The 22222-nt window shown below is 41.1% G+C and overlaps 1 protein-coding gene across 8 annotated transcripts in view; it reads left to right on the forward strand.

Moving 5' to 3' along the window:
* LOC311096657 (transforming growth factor beta-1-induced transcript 1 protein-like) overlaps nt 1-22222 on the forward strand; it is a 135133-nt gene that overhangs the window by 24086 nt on the left and 88825 nt on the right. For all 8 annotated transcript variants that reach the window (XM_084135936.1, XM_084135940.1, XM_084135943.1 and 5 more), the window contains one exon: nt 16223-16359. In XM_084135936.1, the coding sequence (XP_083992062.1) occupies nt 16223-16359 (137 nt within the window). The remainder of the gene's footprint in view (nt 1-16222; nt 16360-22222) is intronic.

Genomic DNA, 22222 nt, shown 5'->3' on the forward strand with positions numbered 1-22222 from the left:
CGCCCAGGGGAGGTATCGGTTCCAGCTGTCTTGGTACTGGTGGCAGGAGGTTCTCAGGTAGCGTCCGATCTCTTGGATCTTCCGCTCAGTCTGGCCGTTGGTCTGTGGGTGATATCCAGATGATAAACTGACGGTAACTCCAAGGAGTTTGAAGAAGGCATGCCAGACACGTGAAATGAATTGAGGTCCTCGATCGGAAACTATATCTTCAGGGATTCCGAAATTACGAAAGACATGGTGGAATAGAGCTTCAGCAGTACCAAGAGCTGTGGGAAGACCAGGTAGGAGTATAAGTTTACATCCCTTGGAAAATCTGTCGACTACGACAAGTACACAAGTGTTTCCTTCGGAGAGAGGAAGATCGGTCATAAAATCCACACCGATATGAGACCATGGACGTCTGGGAATGGGTAGTGGTACAATTTTGCCTTCAGGTAGTTTACGGGGAGTGTTGGTGATGGCGCAGACTGAGCATCCCTTGATGTAACGGGAAACGTCCCTGGAGATGGACGGCCACCAGTACTGTTGATTGAGGAGCGAGAGGGTACGCTTGCCACCTGGATGTCCAGAGCCCGGAGCTGTATGAGCGGAGTCCAGAAGGGCAGTACGCAGATGTTGAGGAACGTAGGTGAGCCCTTCTGGACCTCCCGGCGGAGCAGGATGGCGAAGGTTCTCCTGGGCGATCTGCTCATCGATATCCCAGAGGATGGGGCTTAGGATTACGGCTGGAGGGAGAATGGGTTCCGGAGTCTGATCGTCGGTGGAAGGATGATAGAGATGGGAGAAAGCATCTGCTCTGCAGTTCCTACTCCCAGGTCGGTAGGTGACTATAAAGTCAAATCGAGTGAAGAAGAGGGCCCAACGGGCTTGACGAGGATTCAATCTCTTAGCTTCTCTGAGGTATTCCAAGTTGCGGTGATCGGTGATGACCTCAAACTGATGGTTGGCTCCCTCCAGCCAATGCCTCCATTCCTCAAGGGCTAGTTTGATAGCGAGCAGTTCCCGGTTGCCGATGTCATAATTACACTCCGCCGGGGACAGCTTTTTAGAGAAGGCACATGGAAGGAGTTTGGGAGGCTCACCCTGCCGCTGAGATAGGACCGCTCCAACCCCTGTGGATGATGCATCAACCTCGAAGACAAACGGAATATCTGGATTGGGATGAGCGAGGATTGGAGCGGTTGTGAAGGCTTCTTTGAGGCGCTGGAAAGCCTGGATGGCATCGGGTGACAAGGACAGAGACTTGGGCCGGCCTTTCAGAGCTGAAGTGAGGGGTGCACTGATGGAGCTGTAGTTATTGATGAATCTTCGATAGAAATTAGCGAAACCAAGGAATCTTTGAAGTTCTTTAACGGATGATGGTATTGCCCAGTTCTGAATGGTTTCCACCTTCCTCTGGTCCATCTGGATGCCATGTTGGTCGATGATGTAGCCCAGGAATTGAACGGTGGTGGTGTGGAACTCACATTTTTCCAGTTTCAAGTACAGTTGATGTTTTCTCAATGTTTCCAGTACCTTGATGACGTGTTGATGATGTTCTGAGAGGGTAGATGAGTAGATGAGGATGTCGTCGATGTACACTATGACAAAACGATTGAGGTGTTCACGAAAGATCTCATTCATATACCCCTGGAAGATAGCGTTGGAAAGCCCGAAGGGCATAACCTGATATTCGTAGTGGCCTGATGGGGTCACAAACACCGTCTTCCATTCATCTCCATGACGAATACGGATGAGGTTATAGGCACTCCTGAGATCAAGTTTAGAGAAGATACGGGCTCCGCGCAGCTGTTCCAGTCGATGCACGGCCTCAAGCCTCCATCCTTTTTACCCACAAAGAAGAAACTCGAAGCGGCAGGGGAGGTAGATGGACGAAGATAGGCAAGATGACTGACAGTTATCTCCCCAGCACAGGATCTCACCGGATTTCCAGTGTAGGGTCAGTTGATGTTGTACCAGCCACGGGCGTCCCAGGATGAGTTCAGCGGTGGACTCCTCCAGCACCATAAAAGAGATCTCCTCAGAATGCAGGCATCCAATGCGAAGAGTTAACGTAGGAGTATGATACCGGATGTGACCTCTGCCCAGCGGTTTACCCTGGATGGTGTGAATTTGAAGATCTTGCTGGCTACGGCGTTTACGGAGATTCAATTTTTGGAGAAGCGTTGTGGAAATGAAGTTTCCCGCAGAGCCAGAGTGGATGAGGGCTTGTGCTGAGACAGAGACACGGGAGGTCAGGAGATGCACAGTAGTACGATTCAACATTTCAATTTTAGGATGAACTTGAATGGAGCTCACCGCTGGGCGAGGAGGTCGAACTGGACAGGTGCTGAGGAGATGTTTATCTGAAGCACAATATAGGCATAGATGAAGTATCCGTCTTTGGCGTCCAGAAGAAGGCAGATGAGAGGAGCCAATCTCCATGGGCTCGGGTGCTGGAGGAGTGCTTGATGGAACCGAGGGCAGAAGACTTACAGTGGGTTCAGATAGATCGCAGGCAAATAAGCGCTGATAAACGCGGATGGTCTTTTGGATAAGATTTTCAATACCCATGCTGTCATCGTAGACCACAAGTAGTTGTTGAATATTGGGATTAAGACCATGACGGAAAGCTGTAATCAACGCTGATTCGTTCCAACCACTAGATGCCACCAGAGTACGGAACTGAAGAGCATAATCACTCACGGAAGATTTTCCTTGTCGAAGATTGAAGAGCTGGTCATGAACGGAGAGATCGGCTGCTGCTTGGCCAAAAACTTCTTTAAAGTGTTGAATGAATCTATCAGTTGACTTAACTGCATCGGAATTGGAATTCCATAGCGATTGCGCCCACTGGAGTGCTCTTCCGGACAAGAGGGAGATGATGAATGCAACATGGGCTGAGTCGTTGGTAAATTGATGTTGTTGTATAGCGAAATAGAGCGATACCTGTAGAAGGAACCCACTGCAGTCCTCCGACTCACCGGTGAATGTCGCTGGTCGGGCCATGGGACTGGCAGAGACAGTGAACGAAGTAGCCGATGAACGCGGAAGTGAAGATAGTGATGCGGTTTGTGGGCTGGTTGTGGGGGCGGCAGGTGGATTCGCTGGTGGATGATCTTCTCCGGAATCCGAAGGATTCTGCATCTTCGGTCTGGTCTTCTGTCAGGTTTCAGACAAGAAGCAAACAGGAAGGTAAGTATATAATGTAATTTATTCAGCAGAATGGATCGGTTCCAGAGATAACGGTGAGTAAGCAGACTATAGACAGTTTATGATGACTTAGCTGTAGAATAATAATGTCTCTCTTGCAGGTGATGATGACTGGGATCAGAAGCATACAGCAGCAGGCTGAAGAAGGTCAGGGATTCAGGTAAGTGTCAGGATACGAGAGGTGAGTCTGTGTGTCCATGTAGAGACGAGACCAGACGAGGACTGAAGGGGTGAGTGCAGTTTATGAACAGTGAGCTGGTGATGGGATCCAGGTGGTGGTGATTAGAACTCGGGTGATAGTGAACGAGTGGGCGGAGTGAATGATGATGGTGATTGAGGACTGATTGAGGGTGTAATCCTGACAGTCGTTATTTGCTGTAAACTTTTTCTTCGTCGAAGCAGAGACCAGGAGATGTTGGGATATCTTTCAAGCAGAAGTTACTCTTTATTGAGAACTCGCTGTGCGTCGCTGTAGTCATCCAAGTCTAACTAAGGCTGTGCACATTGTAGTTTATATACATTTAGAGGGCAGCGCTTAGAAATGGAGACAAAGCACCTGGGTGACGACCTTAAACAAAGAATGCAACACGGTTTGCTTTTACTGAATGCCCGCTCTATATCAAACAAGGCACTTTATCTGGGAGACTTGTTCACAAACTAAAATCTTGATTTCATGGCCCTCACTGAGACATGGCAGCGGGAACAGGAATACTCTCATTTAAATGAGCTGTGCCCTCCGGACTGCTCCGTGTTTGGAACTCCACGGGTTGCGTGGCGAGGAGGCGGCCTCGTGCTCATCCACAGAAACTGCTTTCGCTGTAGGCTTACGAAGCCGGAGCCTTTCAACTCATTCGAGCTTCAAATGACAAAGGTTGGAAATACTGACTTCTTTTATTGTATTTTAATTTACCGACCTCCTGGTCCTGCACGAAAGTTCTTAGACGAGTTTTCAGATTTTTTATCGACTATTATTAAATTAGATAAAGTTTTAATTCTTGCTGATTTTAATTTCCACATTGATGACCCCTCTTGTAATGTAGCGTCTGAGTTTTTAACACTCACAGACTCTTTTAATTTAAAGCAACATGTTTCTGGTCCTACACACAAAAAAGGCCACACTTTAAATCATTTTCTCCTTTGGCCTAGACATAAACTGCCTGAATGTTGTGGATGTTCATGTGACTGACCATTGTTGTGTATATTTTAATGTGTCTTGTAATGTGGTCAGTAAAGCTCATACAGTGGTGTCCAAAAGGCGTATTATAAATCAAAATGTTATTGAACATTTTTCAGAATTATTTCAGCCCAAATTCATTGAGAATTGTAATGATGCAGAATTACTTGTTAATCATTTTAATGACCATTGCCAGTCTGTTCTGGACATAGTGGCCCCTGTAAAGCACAAAACAACTTCTCCTAAAAATCCATGTCCCTGGTTGAATGAGGAGATTGCTTCCTTTAGGAGAATATGTCGCAAGGTAGAGCACTTGTGGAAATCCACTAACTTGGAAGTGCACAGACTGCATTTAAAGGAGCTTATTGTATCACTAAACGAAATGATGAAGCAGGCCAGATTTTTTCTTATCTTGTAAATCAGAATAAGATAAATCCCAAAGTTGTTTTTTATATTATTCAGAATATTGTTTCACCCTCAACTCCACTGGTGCCTGTTTTCACCATTGAGGACTGCAACAAATGTTTAAAATACTGTGTAAATAAGGTGAATGAGATCAAAACAAGTGTAAAAGCATCTGATGAGAGCACCACTGTTGTAGCTACTCCAAATTGCTCCTGGGCTAGCTTTAGATGATGTCATGGTCTTACTTAAAAAGATGAAGCCATCCTCATGCCCATTGGATATATTACCAACTTCCTTGTTTTTTTAAAGTGATTGATCTTGTTGCTCCTCTTGTCATCAAAATTATTAACATTTCTCTTTCCACTGGGACCGTCCCAAACTTTTATAAACAGGCAGTGATAAGCCCCATTTTAAAAAAGCCCAATTTGGATCCAACAAAGCATTGTAACTATAGGCTAATATCAAAACTGCCTTTTCTTTCAAAAGTCTTGGAGAAGGTAGTAGCTGAGCAGCTGACAGCTTTTCTAAGTAACAATGAACTCTTGGATAGGTATCAGTCTGGTTTTAGAAAGATGCACTCTACTGAGACTGCTCTCCTCAAAGTGTCTAATGAAGTACAGATGGCTGCTGACTCTGGAAGATACTCAGTATTGGTTTTATTGGATTTATCATCAGCTTTCGATACAGTGGACCACACAATACTGTTGCATAGATTGGAAAAAGAGTTTGGTGTGGTTGGGCCTGTTTTAAAATGTTTTCCTCCTACTTGAGTGACAGAACTTTTTCTGCATATGTAAATGGTATACTGTCTGAAGCCACTCCATTCTTGAATGGTGTTCCCCAGGGCTCTGTCCTAGGTCCACTTTTGTTTTTACTGTACATTACCCCTCTTGGAAAATTTTTGAACCATTTTAACAATGTGTCATACCATTTTTATGCTGATGACATTCAGTTGTATTGCTCGTTCAATGATTCTGAGTTTCACAAACTAACGGATTTATTGGATTGTATTTCTTGTGTTAAATCGTGGCTTGCAAGTAACTGTCTCCAACTAAATTCGTAAAAGACTGAAACTCTGATTGTATCCCCAGACAATAAAATTCCATCCATCCTTCAACATCTTGGTTCTCTGAGCTCCTCTGTCCAGTCGAGCATCAGAAATCTAGGTGTCTGGTTTGACCAATCAATGTCTTTGGACGACCATTCTAGACTCATAAAAAATAAATATTGCAAAATTGAGGGCGATTTTAACGGACTCTGATCTTGAGATGGTTATCCATGCTTTTATTTCTTCACGTTTAGATTACTGTAACTCTCTTTTTACTTTTTTTTTTAACAAATCTGCTCTAAATCGTCTTCAAATGGTTCAAAATGCTGCGGCAAGGCTTTTAACAGGATCTGGTAGAAGGACACACATCACACCTATTTTGTCCTTCCTACACTGGCTACCTATCAAATTTCGCATTGATTTTAAAATATTAGTTTGAACTTTTAGAGCTTTAAATGGTCAGCCCCCACAATACATCGCTGACTTGTTATGCACATACTCTTCAGGTCGTGCCCTTCGATCCTCGTGCCAGAGTCTTTTAATGGTCCAAAAGACTCGTTATAAAACCCGGGGAGACCTGTCTTTTCAGGCTGTAGCCCCCAGACTGTGGAACGCCCTGCCCTTGTTCCTCCGTGTGGCTGACTCTGTCGATTCTTTTAAAAGGCAACTGAAGACACTGTTATTTAAACAAGCTTTTAGTTGACTGGGTTTTATTTTATTTTGGGCTTTTTAAATGTTTTAATTTTTATTGATTGTATATTAATGTGGTTGCACCTTGTAAAGCACTTTGTGATTTTATCTGTGAAAAGCGCTCTATAAATAAACTTTACTTACTTACACCCTAGACTCTAGAGTGTTACCAATCCTAATCCAATCAGCATAACTATTCAAAGACTGGGACAGGGGCTCCAAGAGCCATTAAAGACAAAGGGTGAGAGTCTCAGTAATCTGACTCATTTAACTTACAATAGAGAGAACAGGACTGGCAGGAATCTCTTGCTGGAATCGTTGCTTAACAGCTGATATCATCATCATCATAACCTTAAATGCTAAATTCAACGTACTCTACCTTAGTTTTTCATGTTATGTTATGTAAGGACATAAGATCAGCAGATCTTATACAGATTCTTATTCAAATTGTGAGGCAATTTGTAACTCCACAGTCCCCCCTTTGAGAGTTCTAATAATTCTTACAAAATACAAATTTAAACCTTCATAAGTTCATTCTGTAGCTTATGTTTGTTAGCATAAGCCCCATCATCCAATCATGTAACTTGAAAAAAAGTTACAGGCACAAATCACTTATTCTGTGTTGTGTCCTAGTTTTACATAAGTGTAGTTCTTTTACTAAGTAAACTGTTGACACATGAATATGACGCAGGGTGTTAACATGTCGTATGAACTACATGAGAACTCCATGTAGTGGAAGTCTTGAAAATCCATGTCGCCTGAATAGCTGTGAAGTCTGTTTCCTATAGAGTCCATTTCCCACGTATAGTCACTCTGATGACTCGTCCCTCATGAGGGTTGTTCATGGATATCTGAGGTGATGCTTTATACCAGGTTGCCGCTTGTGAAGACATCACGCCATATATACATACCTGTAACACAAGAAAACAAAGAAACAATATTTTCTGCTGATATCTGTCACATGCCTGTCCTGTCTTGTGTTGCACATGGGTGTTTTGTTATTTTGGGCCATGTGCTCATGTCATTGTCTGATCCCTCCCCCTTGTTATCTGATTATTGTTTGAGTTCTTCCACCTGTTCCCTCTTGATTTGTTCCCTTTATAAGTCCCCTCTTGTTTGCAGTCTGTGTTGGTTCGTTGTCTAATGTTTCCTGTTCCCTGTGATTCCCCAGTAAGTTCTTGTTCAGTTTTTGATTTTGTATTTTCTGGTTATGTTTTCCCCCCTCGTGGGTTTTGTTTTGTATTTGTTTTTCTTTTATAAATAAATATAATTTCTCTGCACTTGAGTCCTCGCACCTTTTTGTATTTATCCCGTCGTGACAATATCATCATCATAACCTTAAATGCTATATTCAATGTACTCTACTTTAGTTTTTCATGTTATGTTATATGTTATGTTATGTTATGTAAGGACATAAGATCAACAGATCTTATACAGATTTTGTAAATTTGTAACTCCACATATGTCTGACCCAGGATCTGGGTTACACAAATACTACCCAAACATTGGGTTGTTACATCTGTCCCAGGAGCTGGGTTACACAAAAACTACTCAAACACCGAAAAAATATCCCCAAAAAATTGACCTAAAAGGCTCAACCCAGGATTTGGGTAGAAAAAATAATCCACAATTTTAGAGTGTATTTTCAAAATACTTTGTTTTGTGTTTTATATTCTGTAAGTGTCTGGCTAACCGGCTAACTCACTTTATCACTGTCTTACTGAAATACTTCTGCTAAGCAGCTGTGGGCCACTATTTACCTAAAACTGTGTCTATTATTTGCAGATTGTCCGTCATTCTTACTACTTCAAGTAAAGATAAAGGATGGAGCAAGATTTGTTTTACAAACGTTTGTTATATCAGTCATTCATGTTAGTGCTGGGCGAACATATGCACTGTTATTGATACAGTTAATACAGTTCCCACATGTGCACCGGTTTGATGATGGACATACTCTTATTTATGCTGATGGTGAAGAATTACAGTTGAAACATCTCATAATGTACCTCAAACTGAGTAGCTTATCACTGAGAAACGTACTGCTCGAGTCATCCTTGCGATGGAGGTTCGGGTTGAATAACTATAGTTCTTCCAATGTTTCATCATCGGACTCGTGCTTAGATAGTGATACACAGTAGACCAATCACAACAGACTGGGCCATCTGGCCAATCAGAGCAGAGAATGCTCTTTGAAACGAGGGATTTAGAGAGACTGATTCATCATCAAAACTAATGTTATACCAGTTTATGCAATTACTTTCTGCAGCGTTAATGAAAGATCATTTCAGGTAAAAGGGAAGCAAAACATTCTGCAGATGATATTTAATCGTCTGCACATCATCTACAATCACTCACACCTGCACCTCATCATCACCCTCATCACTGCCACTATAAAGGCACACTCCTCACCACAGTTCCTTGTTTGTTTGTGTTATGTGGACTCATCTCCCTGTCTCCGGTGATCTCTCTGTCTTCAGCGCCTTCCTTGATCACCTCATCCCTGCACCTTTATGGTCAATAAACTCACTATTCACTAGTGATGGTGAAATGAAGCTTTGTGAAGCACTTTCCCCCTCGATAGTGATGGCAAAATGAGGCTTCCTGAACCACTGAGACCTCGCAGCCCATTGCTTCAGCCAAAGGTTCATTACTCGAAGCTTCATTCAACATTGCTCAATAGTGACACCTAGCTACTGTGCAAAGAAATAGCAGACAAATTAATTAATTCTGAACCAGTGTCCAACCCCCCCCATAATTAATTTATTTTCTTCTCACTGTTAATGTCTGTAACCTTTCATTTGCAATAATAAAAAGACCTGAGCAGACATTTGTCCATTGCCTGGGTATAATATAAAATATGTATCTTTCTGAATTTACTTGTGCAGAGACAACTGTCACTTTAATAATTTATTAATTATTCATAAATTGTTTGGATAGTGACAGTATGAACAACAAAAGTGGCACTGTGTTGAGTGTAGTGCTTATGGTGGAGGGAGTGTAATAAAGTAAACTGCAACAGAATAGTCTGGGGTGGGAAAAGTTAAGAATTGTTTCTGGGGGTTTTTTGTGCAGTGAACTGTTACTAGTTTTAGTGCAGTGTTGTGCTTATGGGACTGGGGATATAGAGGAGCAAACTGCAACACTGCAGTTTGGGGTGGGTAAAGGAAAGATTACAATAGATTTGTATTGAGAAACAGAATTATTTCAAGTGTGTTGGGGTTTAGACGATTCCTCTTCTCGGACAAAATCTCTCCAGCCTTGGAAAATATCCTTTCACAAGGAACAGAGGATGCAGGGGAACATAAAAATGTCAGTGCCAGCAAGTGTGTTGGGGTTTAGACGATTCCTCTTCTCGGACAAAATCTCTCCAGCCTTGGAAAAGATCCTTTCACAAGGAACAAAGGATGCAGGGGAACATAAAAATGACAGTGCCAGCTGGTATAAATGAGGATACTGATGCTTCTGTTGAGCCCAGACAGGGGAGGATTTCCTCTTTCTTGCTGGTTCCATTACCAGGAAAAAGGAAGAGGTCACAAAAAGCAAACAAATCCAAAAGGGCAATCCAAATCCAAAAGCAGTCCAGTCCAGATCCAAAAATCCAAAGCAATCCAAATAATCTTATCTAATTAATATAACAAGACTATAATATAGCTACTATAATTAATAATAACAATAATAACTATTCTAACCTGATAATGTAATAATATACAGCCCTAACACATATATTACACAATAACAACAATGACAATGATAGTTATCTAACTCTCTGACACTACTACAACTGCTTCTACTACTCCTGACAACACCCACAAGGTGGCGCGAGTTTCGAACCCCCTTTATCCGGAAGCGACCGAACCAATGACGTATCCACACAAACCGAGGCCTCATTTGTCATTAGTCACGTGATTTTCACGTTAACAACACAAGCCTCGAATCGCGGCTTCATCTGGCACGCCCATTCTTTCTCGACACAAGCTCCGACGCCTCGGTTCAAATGTAACATCACTAATCAACACTCTTACAGTTTAATTGAATTACAATTGTAATGTCGCCAAAATACATTTGAAGTTTATGCTGAGTGAATTCTGCATTTCAAAACTTAAATACAAGAGTATATGTAAAGTATACTTAAGTATACCTGGAATAGTTCCACTTTAGCACAAACAAGTATATTAAATACAACTTGAACTTCAACACGGCTTTTGGACAACTAAAATGCATTTAGTACAAAATTAGTTGTTCCAATTTAATAGACTTTAAGTATACCAATTTATAGTGTGCCACAAATACATTTAGTTATACTAAAGTACATATGAATAAGTTGTGCTTAAGTATACTTTTTTTCACTAGGGCTAAAATGAGAGATATCTGATAATCACTGCTGTCTCCTGAGCTTAAGAAAAGCAACAGCTGAGCAATAAATTTTCCTCTGGGTATGTGCAACAAAAGATAATGTAAGGGATTCTTTGTGGAATGGAATGCAGAAAATGACCCTACTTCCTGAAAGAAATCATGCAATTCTCTGGGTGCTTCTCAATTCTTATTTGTGCATCCTCGTTTCCTTTCCTTGCTTCCTTTCCTCGCGTCTCAGCTCCACCCCCTGTAGGATGCGAGGGAAGGCTGCAAGGAAAAGAAGCGAGGATGGAGGAATCGAAGGAAAGCTTATTTATACATTGGAATACTAGTGAACGTGTTAGGTGTCGCCCAGCCCGCAGCTCTACAGATGTCTGTAGAGAGGTGCCGTGTGCCAGCGCACAAGAAGAAGAGACACCCCTAGTGGAGTGGGCTTTCAACGCGGGCGGGCAGGGCACGCTTTGGGCTTCGTAAACCAAGGCGAAGCATCCACTATCCAGTGGGCCATCCTCTGCTTGGAGACAGCCTTTCCCTTCTGCTGGCCTCCGTAACAGACGAAGAGCTGATCTGAGGTCCTGAGGCTTTGCGTTCTGTCCACATACAGACGCAGAGCGCGAACGGGACAGAGAAAAACCAGGGCTGGGTCTGCCTCTTCCGAAGGCAGCGCTTGCAGGTTCACCACCTGGTCCCGGAAGGGAGTGGTAGGAACCTTGGGCACGTATCCGGGCCGGGGTCTTAGGATCACGTGAGAGTTATCCGGGCCAAATTCTAGGCACGATTTGTCGACCGAAAATGCATGCAGGTCCCCTACCATCTTTATAGAAGCCAATGCAACCAGGAGAACTGTCTTACAGGACAGGATCTGTAACTCAGCTGATTGCAAGGGCTCAAAGGGTGGTCTCTGAAGTGCCGAAAGGACCAGAGACAAATCCCAAGAGGGTATAGAGAGAGGGCGAGGCGGATTTAGTCTCCTCGCCCCCCTCAGGAACCTGACGATCAGGTTGTGCTTTCCCAACAACTTATCTTCAACTGCATCGTGATGTGCGGCAATCACGGCAACATACACTTTGAGGGTGGAGGGAGACAGCCTTTGCTCCAACCCGTCTTGCAGGAAGGAAAGCACCGCTCTGATCGAGCAAGTTCGGGGGTTCTCCTCGTGAGAAGAACATCAGTCAACGAACAGGTTCCACTTCAATGCGTAGAGGCGCCTCGTAGAGGGGGCTCTAGCGGAAGTGATGGTGTCAACTACCGCTTGGGGTAGGTCACCTAGAACCTCCACGTCCCGTCCAGGAACCAGACATGGCATTTCCAAAGGTCCGGACTCGGGTGCCATAGGTCCTCTCTCAGAGGAATGGGCCAGGGAGGGACTGTCGCGAGGAGCACTAGTTCCGGGAACCAGTTCCGGTTGGGCCAATACGGCGCAACAAGCAAGATCTGCTCCTCGTCCTCCCTGACTTTGCACAAGGTCTGTGCAAGAAGGCTCACTTGGCCCAGCTGTGCGCCAGAGCATCCATGCCGAGGGTCCCCTCGGTCAGGGAATAGAACAACTGGCAGTGAGACGTGTCCGGGGCGGCAACAGATCTACCTGTGCGGTCCCGAAGCACCTGAAAATCAGCTGGACCACCTGGGGATGGAGTCGCCATTCTCCCGGTAGCACCTGCTGCCGTGAGAGCTCGTCGGCTGCACGGTTGGGCAGGCCCGGAATGTAAACGGCACAAAGCGACCTCAGATGCTTCTGACTCCAGAGGAGGAGATGGCGGGCGAGTTGTGACATGCGGCGGGAGCGTAGATCACCTTGGCGGTTGATGTACGCAATGGTCGCAGTGCTGTCCATTCGGAACAGTACGTGCTTGCCTAGTAGCGGCGTTTTGAAGCGGCTCAGCGCAAGACGTACTGCTAACAACTCGAGGCAGTTGATGTGCCAATGCAGTTGAGGCCCCGTCCACAGACCTAAAGCTGCATGCCCATTGTACGTGGCCCCCCAGCCGGTGGCAGAGGCATCTGTTGAGACCACAGAATGCCTGGACACTTGTTCTAGGGGAACACCTGCCTGCAGGAACGAAGGGTCCGACCACAAGCTGAGAGTTTGGCGACAGTGCGGGGTCACTTGGACCCGGCACGAGCCGCTCTGCCACGGCCATCTCGGGACTCAATCATGGAGCCAGTGTTGGAGCGGCCACATATAAAGCAATCCGAGCGGTGTTACCGCGGCTGCAGATGGTGCCGCTGTCCTGCGTCTGAGCGAGCTCACGCAGTTCAACACTGACTGGACACGGGCCACGGTGAGGCGCGGTGTCATGTTGATCGAGTCCAACTCCATACCGAGAAAAGAGATCCTCTCCCCGGGGGTGAGTTTGCTCTTTTCCCAGTTGACCTGAAGCCCTAGGTGGCTGAGGTGACTGAGCACCATGTCCCTGTGTTCGCACAACTGCTCTCTCGATTGGGCGAGGATAAGCCAGTCATCGAGGTAGTTGAGAATACAAACAACACGCTCGCACATGGGAGCAATGGCCACCTCCGTGACTTTCGTCCAAGGTCCAAGATAGGTTGTAACCCACCGCTTTTCTTGGGTACAATGAAGTACGGGCTGTAGAAGCCGGTCTTCATATCGGCTGGAGGGACTGGCTCGATTGCGCCCTTCGCCAGTAAGACTGCAATCTCTACCCGGTGAAGGACGGGGGATGACGGGCGAACTGAATGGCATAGCTGAGTTTGATGGTATGGATGAGCCAACGAGATGGGCTGGGAAGCGTTCGCCAGGCTCCCAGACACCGTACAAGCGGGACCAACGACACGGCAGAGGTACCCGCAGGGACCCGACTCGGACGGCATAGCGGCCCGAAGTGGGGTCTAAGTGTGCAACACTAACCTGACTCCACCGATCTGCAGGTGATGAGTGAGACAGCATAGGCTCGGCCTCGAGCCCAACAGGCTACCGCTTGCGAAGCAAGAGGGGGCAGAGGGTGGCAAGGCATAGCGTTGCACACTGCCAACCACGATCTCTTGGGACTCAGAGATAGAGAAGCTGCTTTTGCTGAGAATTTGGTACCGCTGGCTGAAACGCCAGTATGATTCAACAAAAGTTCTCCGCCCGGCCCTCCTCCGGGGAAGAGCAGCTGACTCTGGGTCATCTGTCTCAGGCTGCTGAGACAGGTGGTGCTGTCTTCCTGCGAAAGCTCAACGTCAAAGTAGAGCTGGCTATAGTGGAGGTATTTTTATTTTATTTTTTCGCAGGGGACTGACACCCTTGGTGACAAACAGACTGAGGGGCAGCCCACCAGTGACTCAGGGAGCACATTGTGGCAAGCTTTTGGTTAGCTCAGCCTGCTTTTGAACTGCGGAGAACCGCTGGGCACAGTCTCCAACAGTGTCGCCAAAAGGCCACTTTGTGAGATGGGAGCAACGAGAAAGCGAACTTTGGCGATGTCTCACACCTCGGTAAGGTTTAGCCAGGGGGTGCTTCTGGACCACTAGGGTGGACATCATCTGGCCGAGGGCCAGCACTGTAACTTTAATATGGTCAGTCACCAGGCACAGCTCAACCCCGACTCAGAACTACCCTCATGCAGTAGTACTGCCGCCCTACCATTGAGGGTAGTGAGAGAGGAAACACAGTTTCAGCACACTTAAGCCCAGGCATGCGAAACAGTGATCGTGGCCGTCACATGAGGATAGGAAATGACCGCATCCAGAAATACACGGTTTGAATGACGTCTTGAAAAAGATGCAGTGTCAAACCGTGTATGCTCTTTCAGGAAAAACTGCTCTCTCTGGTGCTGAAGCACCTAGGGATGACCGCGGCTACACAAACAGGACGATAGTGCAAGCCTGATGTGAGCACTCACATTCTCATTGAAGGCGCAACATTCTGAGCTGTGAAAACAGCTGTTTTGTTCTCTGTGAGATTGCGGCCAGCGCTGTCTGCGCTGTAACACCAACACCAGCTTGAAGAAGCAGACTCGTTTTCTTCTTTTGAAGTTTAACAATGTCAGAAGATTGTAGAGCAGGAACAGTAGAACCGCTCGGCTCCGAAGCAAAAGACAATATGCGACGCACCTGCTGCTCGTTATATGCTCGTGCTGCAAGCAGAGCAGCTGATGCAATTATCGCATGCCAATGTGCATTGGCTCGTTTTAATACTCTCGAAGTAGATTGGTCTCTCAAGGCGATCCCAATTACATTGTCACGTCGACGTTACGTCGAACGTGAGCTACTGAAAAGGAACTGAACTACAGGTAGCCCTAATACACATTAAATGTAGTCACGCAATGCTGATTTTGTTAACATTAACAATTTGAGAACAAAGTATAATATGCACGTTTGACGTGATATGATAAGCGATCGTTACATTTTATCAGCGTGATTTACTGCAATGCTTTTTTCCCCTTAGTTGGTCAGAACAAAAGTGTATGTTCCTTACTTGTTCAGATGACATTTTCCGGTGAAAATTCTTATGTTGTTTATACTTCCAAAAAGTAGAATCTGTGATTCCGAATGACTGTATCCACACCGGTGCGGTGACTGACAGCCGAACATTCTCCTCAAAACATTGGATTCATCCGCGCTGTGCTGTGCTGAGGCACAACCCACGTAAAGTTCAGCTGTTGTCACCTTGTCTTCACTAATTGATCTGTGTATTTAAGTTCCTCTCGTGTCTATGTTCATGGTCGGATATTGTTTGTGTTAAGTGCACACTGTTTGTGCGTTACACGCTGTCTCGCATCATGGTTATTACTTTGAGTTACTTATGAAACTAATCTCGTTACTTTTCAATGTTCATCATCTTCATTGGACCTAATTCGTGACATAAATATTATGAGAATTTAAAAATGTCAGTTTTCTATTTTAAAATATTTTAAACTGTAATTTATACCTGTAATCAAATTAATTCAGTCTTCAGTGTCACATGATCCTTCAGAAATCATTCTAATATGCGGATTTGCTGCTCAAGAAACATTTCTGATTATTATCAATGTTGAACAGAATTCAGAAAAATAATTTATCTGAACTAGAAAGCGGGGGGGCGGGGGGGCGGGGGGGGGGGGGGGGTTAAAATAAAGCAATACGTTTTTTTTCAGGATTCTTTGAATAGAAAGTTCAAAAGAATAGCATTTATTTCAAATATAATCTTTTGTAACATTATAAATCTTTACTTTAATCTGTACAATCTTTACTGTTACTTTTGGTAAATTTAATTCAACGTATTGATTTATTTTACTCAGCTCATCGTCCAGGCCTAAATAAAAATATATAAGAATTTTAATTTTTGAAAGAACTATTCCTTGGAATACACATTGAGATTGTGAGTGTTGTAGTAGGCCCTTACTAATAGATTTTTTTGTAACTTGTGTTTTTCTCAGTACCGTATGTAAGCCACGCTTCCCACGCACAGCAGACCCTCCTCCTGCTTTCTCCTCTGCCTCGGTTCTGGGTGGAGGGCTGAGTGAACTCGATCACTTACTACAGGAGCTTAATGCCACACAGTTCAACATCGCAGGTGAGTAACTTGTTACTAAAAGTTGTTCATTGACTATGTGCAAGAACAGAATATAACCCTGCAAGCCCATGACAGTCATTGGGTTAGTTCACCCAAAAATGAAAATTCTGTCAGTAATTACTCACCCTCATGTTGTTCCAACCCCGTAAGACTTTCGTTCATCTTCGGAACACAAATTAAGATATTTTTGATGAAATCTGAGAGCTGGCTCACTCCTTCATGGGCTGTAAGGTAATTTCATCTGCCAGCCCAGAAAAGTTAGTAAAGACATCGTTAAAATAGTCCAAGGGACTACAGTGTCTCAACCTTAAGTTTAACAAGCGACTAGAATACTTTTTGTGCGGAATTTTTATTTTTTTTTAAATAACGACTTTATTCAACTAGTCATTTTCTTTTGTGTGGGCCTCTGACGTTCACGAGAGCGCCACAACACATGCGCGAGAACTGAGGAGATAACGCTTACGATCATTTGATGGGAAAGTGTGAAAGGTAAGCCATTCATTTTGTGGCATTGGTAAGGCACTTTTACGTTTTCTCATTGGTTTCTCACAATTCGGACATCAAGGAAATGCACACTTTAGAACCCATTTTAAACACTACATTGAGACCCATCTGCGTCATCTTCTCAGTTCTCACGCATGCGTCGTGACGCTCTCGTGAACTCACGTCAGAGGCCCACACAGAAGAAAATGAATAGTTGAATAAAGTGTTCTTTTTTTTTTTTTTTTGACACAAAAAGTATTCTCGTCACTTGATAAACTTAAGGTTGAGCCACTGTAGTCCCTTGGACTATTTTAACGATGTCTTTACTAACTTTTCTGGGCTGGCAGATGAAATTACCTTGCAGCCAATGAAGGAGTGAGCCAGCTCTCAGATTTCATCAAAAATATCTTATTATCTTATATATCTATTTGTGTTCCGAAGATGAACGAAAGTCTTACGGTGTTGGAACAACATGACATGAGGGTGAGTAATTACTGACAGGATTTTCATTTTTGGGTGAACTAACCCTTTAATGTGTCCTACCTTTAATTTACAAAAAGAAAGTAGCTGTGCTGTATACAAATAATCTGGAAAATACACACGATCAGTTAAATTTGCTTGCGCACAACTGACTGCAGACTGCCAAAAGTTGGGTTGCAAATGCAAAACTAGAAAAAAAAGTTTGTTGAGACAAACTTTAAGTTGGCTTGAGAAAGCCGGACCAGAGAGTTTGAAGAAGTTAAAAGTAGTTAAAAGTTTTAAGTAGTTTGAAGTTTAAAGTAGTTTACATTTTGATTGATAAATTAGTTAGAAAGAAAGAATATTTAGAAAGAAAGAAAAAAGATTAGTTAGAAAGAAAAAGAAAGATTAGAAAGAAAGAAAGATTAGTTAGAAAGAGAAAGAAAGATAGATTAGTTAGAAAGAAAGAAAGATAAGTTAAAAAGAAAGATTAGTTAGAAAGATAGATTAGAAAGAAAGATTAGTTAGAAAGAATGAAAGAAAGAAAGAAAGACAGATTAGTTAGAAAGAAAAGTTAGAAAGAAAGAAAGATAGATTAGGTAGAAAGAAAGAATGAAAGAAAAAAGAAAGAAAGATTAGGTAGAAAGAAAGAAAAAGATTAGTTAGAAAGAAAGAAAAGTTAGAAAGAAAGAAAAAATAAAGAAAGATTAGTTAGAAAGAAAGAAAGAAAGAAAGAAAGAAAGAAAAGATTAGAAAGAAAGAAAGAAAAAAGAAAGAAAGAAAGAAAAGATTAGGTAGAAAGAAAGAAAGAAAGAAAGAAAGAAAGAAAGAAAGAAAGAAAGATTAGTTAGAAAGAAAGAAAAGTTAGAAAGAAAGAAAAAAGAAAGAAAGATTAGTTAGAAAGAAAGAAAGAAAGAAAGAAAGAAAGAAAGAAAAGATTAGAAAGAAAGAAAAAGAAAGAATGGTGGATTAGTGATTTAGACAGAAAGAAAGATGGATTAGTTAGAAAGAAAGAAAGATGGATTAGTTAAAAAGAAAGAAAAATAGATTAGTTAGAATGAAAGAAAGACAAATTGATTAGTTAGAAAGAAAGAAAGAAAGAAAGAGAAAGAAAGATTAGTTAGAAAAAATAAATAAAGAAAGAAAGAAAGAAAGATTAGTTAGAAAGAAAGAAAAGTTAGAAAGAAAGAAAAAAAGAAAGAAAGATTAGTTAGAAAGAAAGAAAGAAAGAAAGAAAGAAAAGATTAGAAAGAAAGAAAAAGAAAGAATGGTGGATTAGTGATTTAGACAGAAAGAAAGATGGATTAGTTAGAAAGAAAGAAAGATGGATTAGTTAAAAAGAAAGAAAAATAGATTAGTTAGAATGAAAGAAAGACAAATTGATTAGTTAGAAAGAAAGAAAGAAAGAAAGAGAAAGAAAGATTAGTTAGAAAAAAGAAAGAAAGAAAGAAAGAAAGAAAGATGGATTAGTTAGAAAGAAAGATTAGCTAGAAAGAAAGAAAGAAAGAAAGAAAGAAAGATAGATTAGCTAGAATGAAAGAAAGAATGAACGGTGGATTAGTTGGTTAGAAATAAAGAAAGATGGATTAGTAAGAAAGAAAGATGGATTAGTTAGAAAGAAAGAAATAAAGAAAGAAAGAAAGATGGATTAGTTAGTTAAAAATAAAGAAAGATGGATTAGTTAGAAAGAAAGAAAGATGGATTAGTTAAAAAGAAAGAAAGATAGATTAGTAAGAAAGAAAGATAGATTAGATAGAAGGATAAATAGATAGATTAGTTAGAAAGAAAGATGGATTAGTTAGAAAGAAAGAAAGATGGATTAGTTAGAAAGAAAGAAAGATGGATTAGTTAAAAAGAAAGATAGGTTAGATAGAAAGATAGATTAGTTAGAAAGAAAGATAGATTAGTTAGAATGAAAGATGGATTAGATAGAAAGATAGATTAGTTAGGAAGAAAGAAAGAGAAAGAAAGAAATATAGATTAGTTAGAATGAAAGAAAGATATATTAGTTAGAAAGAAAGATGGATTAGTTAGAAAGAAAGAAAGATGGATTAGTTAGAAAGAATGAAAGATGGGTTAGTTAGAAAGAAAGATGGATTAGTTAGTTAAAAAGAAAGATAGATTAGTTAGAACGAAAGATGGATTAGTTAGAAAGAAAGATAGATTAGTTAGAAAGAAAGATAGATTAGATAGAAGGATAAATAGATAGATTAGTTAGATAGATAGATAGATAGATAGATAGATAGATAGATAGATAGATAGATAGATAGATAGATAGAAAAAGTTTGGAGATAGACAGATAGATAGAAAAAGTTTGAAGATAGATAGACAGATAGATAGAAAAAGTTTGAAGATGAAACTAAGAAGAAGAAGAAGAAGAAGAAGAAGAATTTTAAATAGGATTTCAGTAAGTTGGCTTTCTCAAGCCAACTTAGTAAGAACATTTTCTTTTTAGAAATTACAATACGATGGCACTTTCTTAATTAAAGGTGAGGTCATATTGTAAGGTCTGTTGTATGTGATAACAATGCAGAGTATTACTATTTATCATTGTACAGGATTGTTTCACGTCCTGTGTTTTCAAAAATAGTACCCAGAGAGCAAGCAATGTTTCAATGTCGATATTGATGTGTCTGTGCTAATTGCATTGAATAAACGTTACAAAGTGGTGTTGGTTCAATATAATTTTTGCACCAGCAATTAGTGTTGAAACAATGGTGAGATTTCAACAAAAATCCATGGTAATTTCATTTAATCAACATTATGAAGTGATGTTGGTTCAATATCACTTTTACACATGCAATTAATGTTAAAACAAAGGTAAGATTTCAGAAAATAAAAAATCAAGGGTAATGTCATTGAATCAACGTTACACTATGATTGATTCTACACCACCGCTGTTGAATCAATATTGAAATAATATAAATAAATATAAATAAAACTAAAATAATCAATAGTAAAGTTATTGAATTAATGTTAAACTGTGATGTTAATTCTACATCACTGCTGAATCAACACTGAAATTAACAAAAAGAATCATTGGTAGTATATAGGTAATATTGTTGGGTCAATGTTACAATGTGTTGATGATTAAATGTATTAAATGTATTAAACTTTTGTTAATACATTGAAAATACAACTGAATCGTAATGTCAACATAAATTAATCTTGCAATCTGATTTTGAAACAAAATTAATATTTCAACTACACTTCAGTGGTACAGCAACAAATTCCTGCCCTAGTGAAAAAATAGTATACTTAAGTGCAATATAGAGGCCCACTATAAATTGGTATACTTAAAGTCTGTTAAATTAGAACAACAAATTTTGTACTAAACTCATCAAGTTCAATTAAAGTTGTATTTAATATACTCGCTTGTGCTAAAGTGGAACTATTCCAGGTATACTTAAGTACACTTTAAATATACTCTTGTATTTAAGTTTTGAAATGCAGAATTCACTCAGCATAAACTTAAAATGTATTTTGGTGACATTACAATTGCAATTCAATTACACTGTAAGAGTGCTGAACATACATTAATATTATACTGATAACAAACTTTTAGTGCTTTTAAAACACATTGCAATTGCATTCCAAGTAAACTTGAAGTGTGCTAATGCCATCATTATTGTGTGCTTCAAATACAACAAAGTAATCTTTATAAATTACAGCACGGCTTAAGAATTTGTCTTTTACTGACACCCCCAGTATACCAGTAACACACTTAACCGGAGAACATCAGTGAGACAATGGGAATGTCATGTCTGGTTTTGGTTTTGTTTCATGTTCTTTTTTCATGTCTTCACCTTCTTCTTCTTCTTCTTCTTCTTCGTCAATGATTTTTAATGGCAGCTTGCATCCTTAATGTTGCACTACTGCCATCTAATGGAGTTAATTAACTCCTACAGCAATATGTCAAATCCTTGTCAATAGTCGTGTATTTATTATAAAGCAGAACAGACATTCCCTTCCTTGTTTTCTTCCACTACATTACAGTATGTCCTTCAGTCCACGTCCAGTTAGTCCTATAGTTAGTTTTATATTTTCTGCAATTAACAAACACATCCCCAGTGAAAAAAAGTACACTTTATTGTATTTGAAATATATTCCCTTTTTCAAAAGTACATTGCAAATATACTAACAAAATTGTACTATCTTTAAATATATTAAATTATATTAGCATTGTGCTTTTACCTATTTTTACAATACAACTTTTAACACACTTTAAAATAATTGTACTTTAGTATATTTTCTAAAAATATATTTTAGAAAAAATATACTTGAAGTGAAAATTCGGTTTATTTTTTAAAAGTGTATTTATTTGCACTTTATTAAAAGTATATTTTAGGTACAGTGGGGAGAACAAGTATTTGATACACTGCCGATTTTGCAGGTTTTCCCACTTACAAAGTATGTAGAAGTCTGTAATTTTTATCATAGGTACTCTTCAACTGTGTGTGACAGAATCTAAAACAAAAATCCAGAAAATCACAATGTATGATTTTTAAGTAATTAATTTGCATTTTATTGCATGACATAAGTATTTGATACATCAGAAAAGCAGAACTTAATATTTGGTACAGAAACCTTTGTTTGCAATTACGTTTCCTGTAGTTCTTGACCAGGTTTGCACACACTGCAGCAGGGATTTTTTCTCCAGATCCTTCAGGTTTCGGGGCTGTCGCTGGGCAATACGGACTTTTGAAGTGAATAAAGATTAAAAGATTTTCTATTGGGTTCAGGTCTGGAGACTGGCTAGGCCACTCCAGGACCTTGAGATGCTTCTTACGGAGCCACTCCTTAGTTGTCCTGGCTCTGTGTTTCGGTTTGTTGTCATGCTGGAAGACCCAGCCACGACCCATCTTCAATGCTCTTACTGAGGGAAGGAGGTTGTTGGCCAAGATCTCGCGATACATGGCCC

This window comes from Abramis brama (genome assembly GCF_963993115.1).
Source record: "Abramis brama genome assembly, chromosome: 14".
Classification (NCBI taxonomy): domain Eukaryota; kingdom Metazoa; phylum Chordata; class Actinopteri; order Cypriniformes; family Leuciscidae; genus Abramis; species Abramis brama.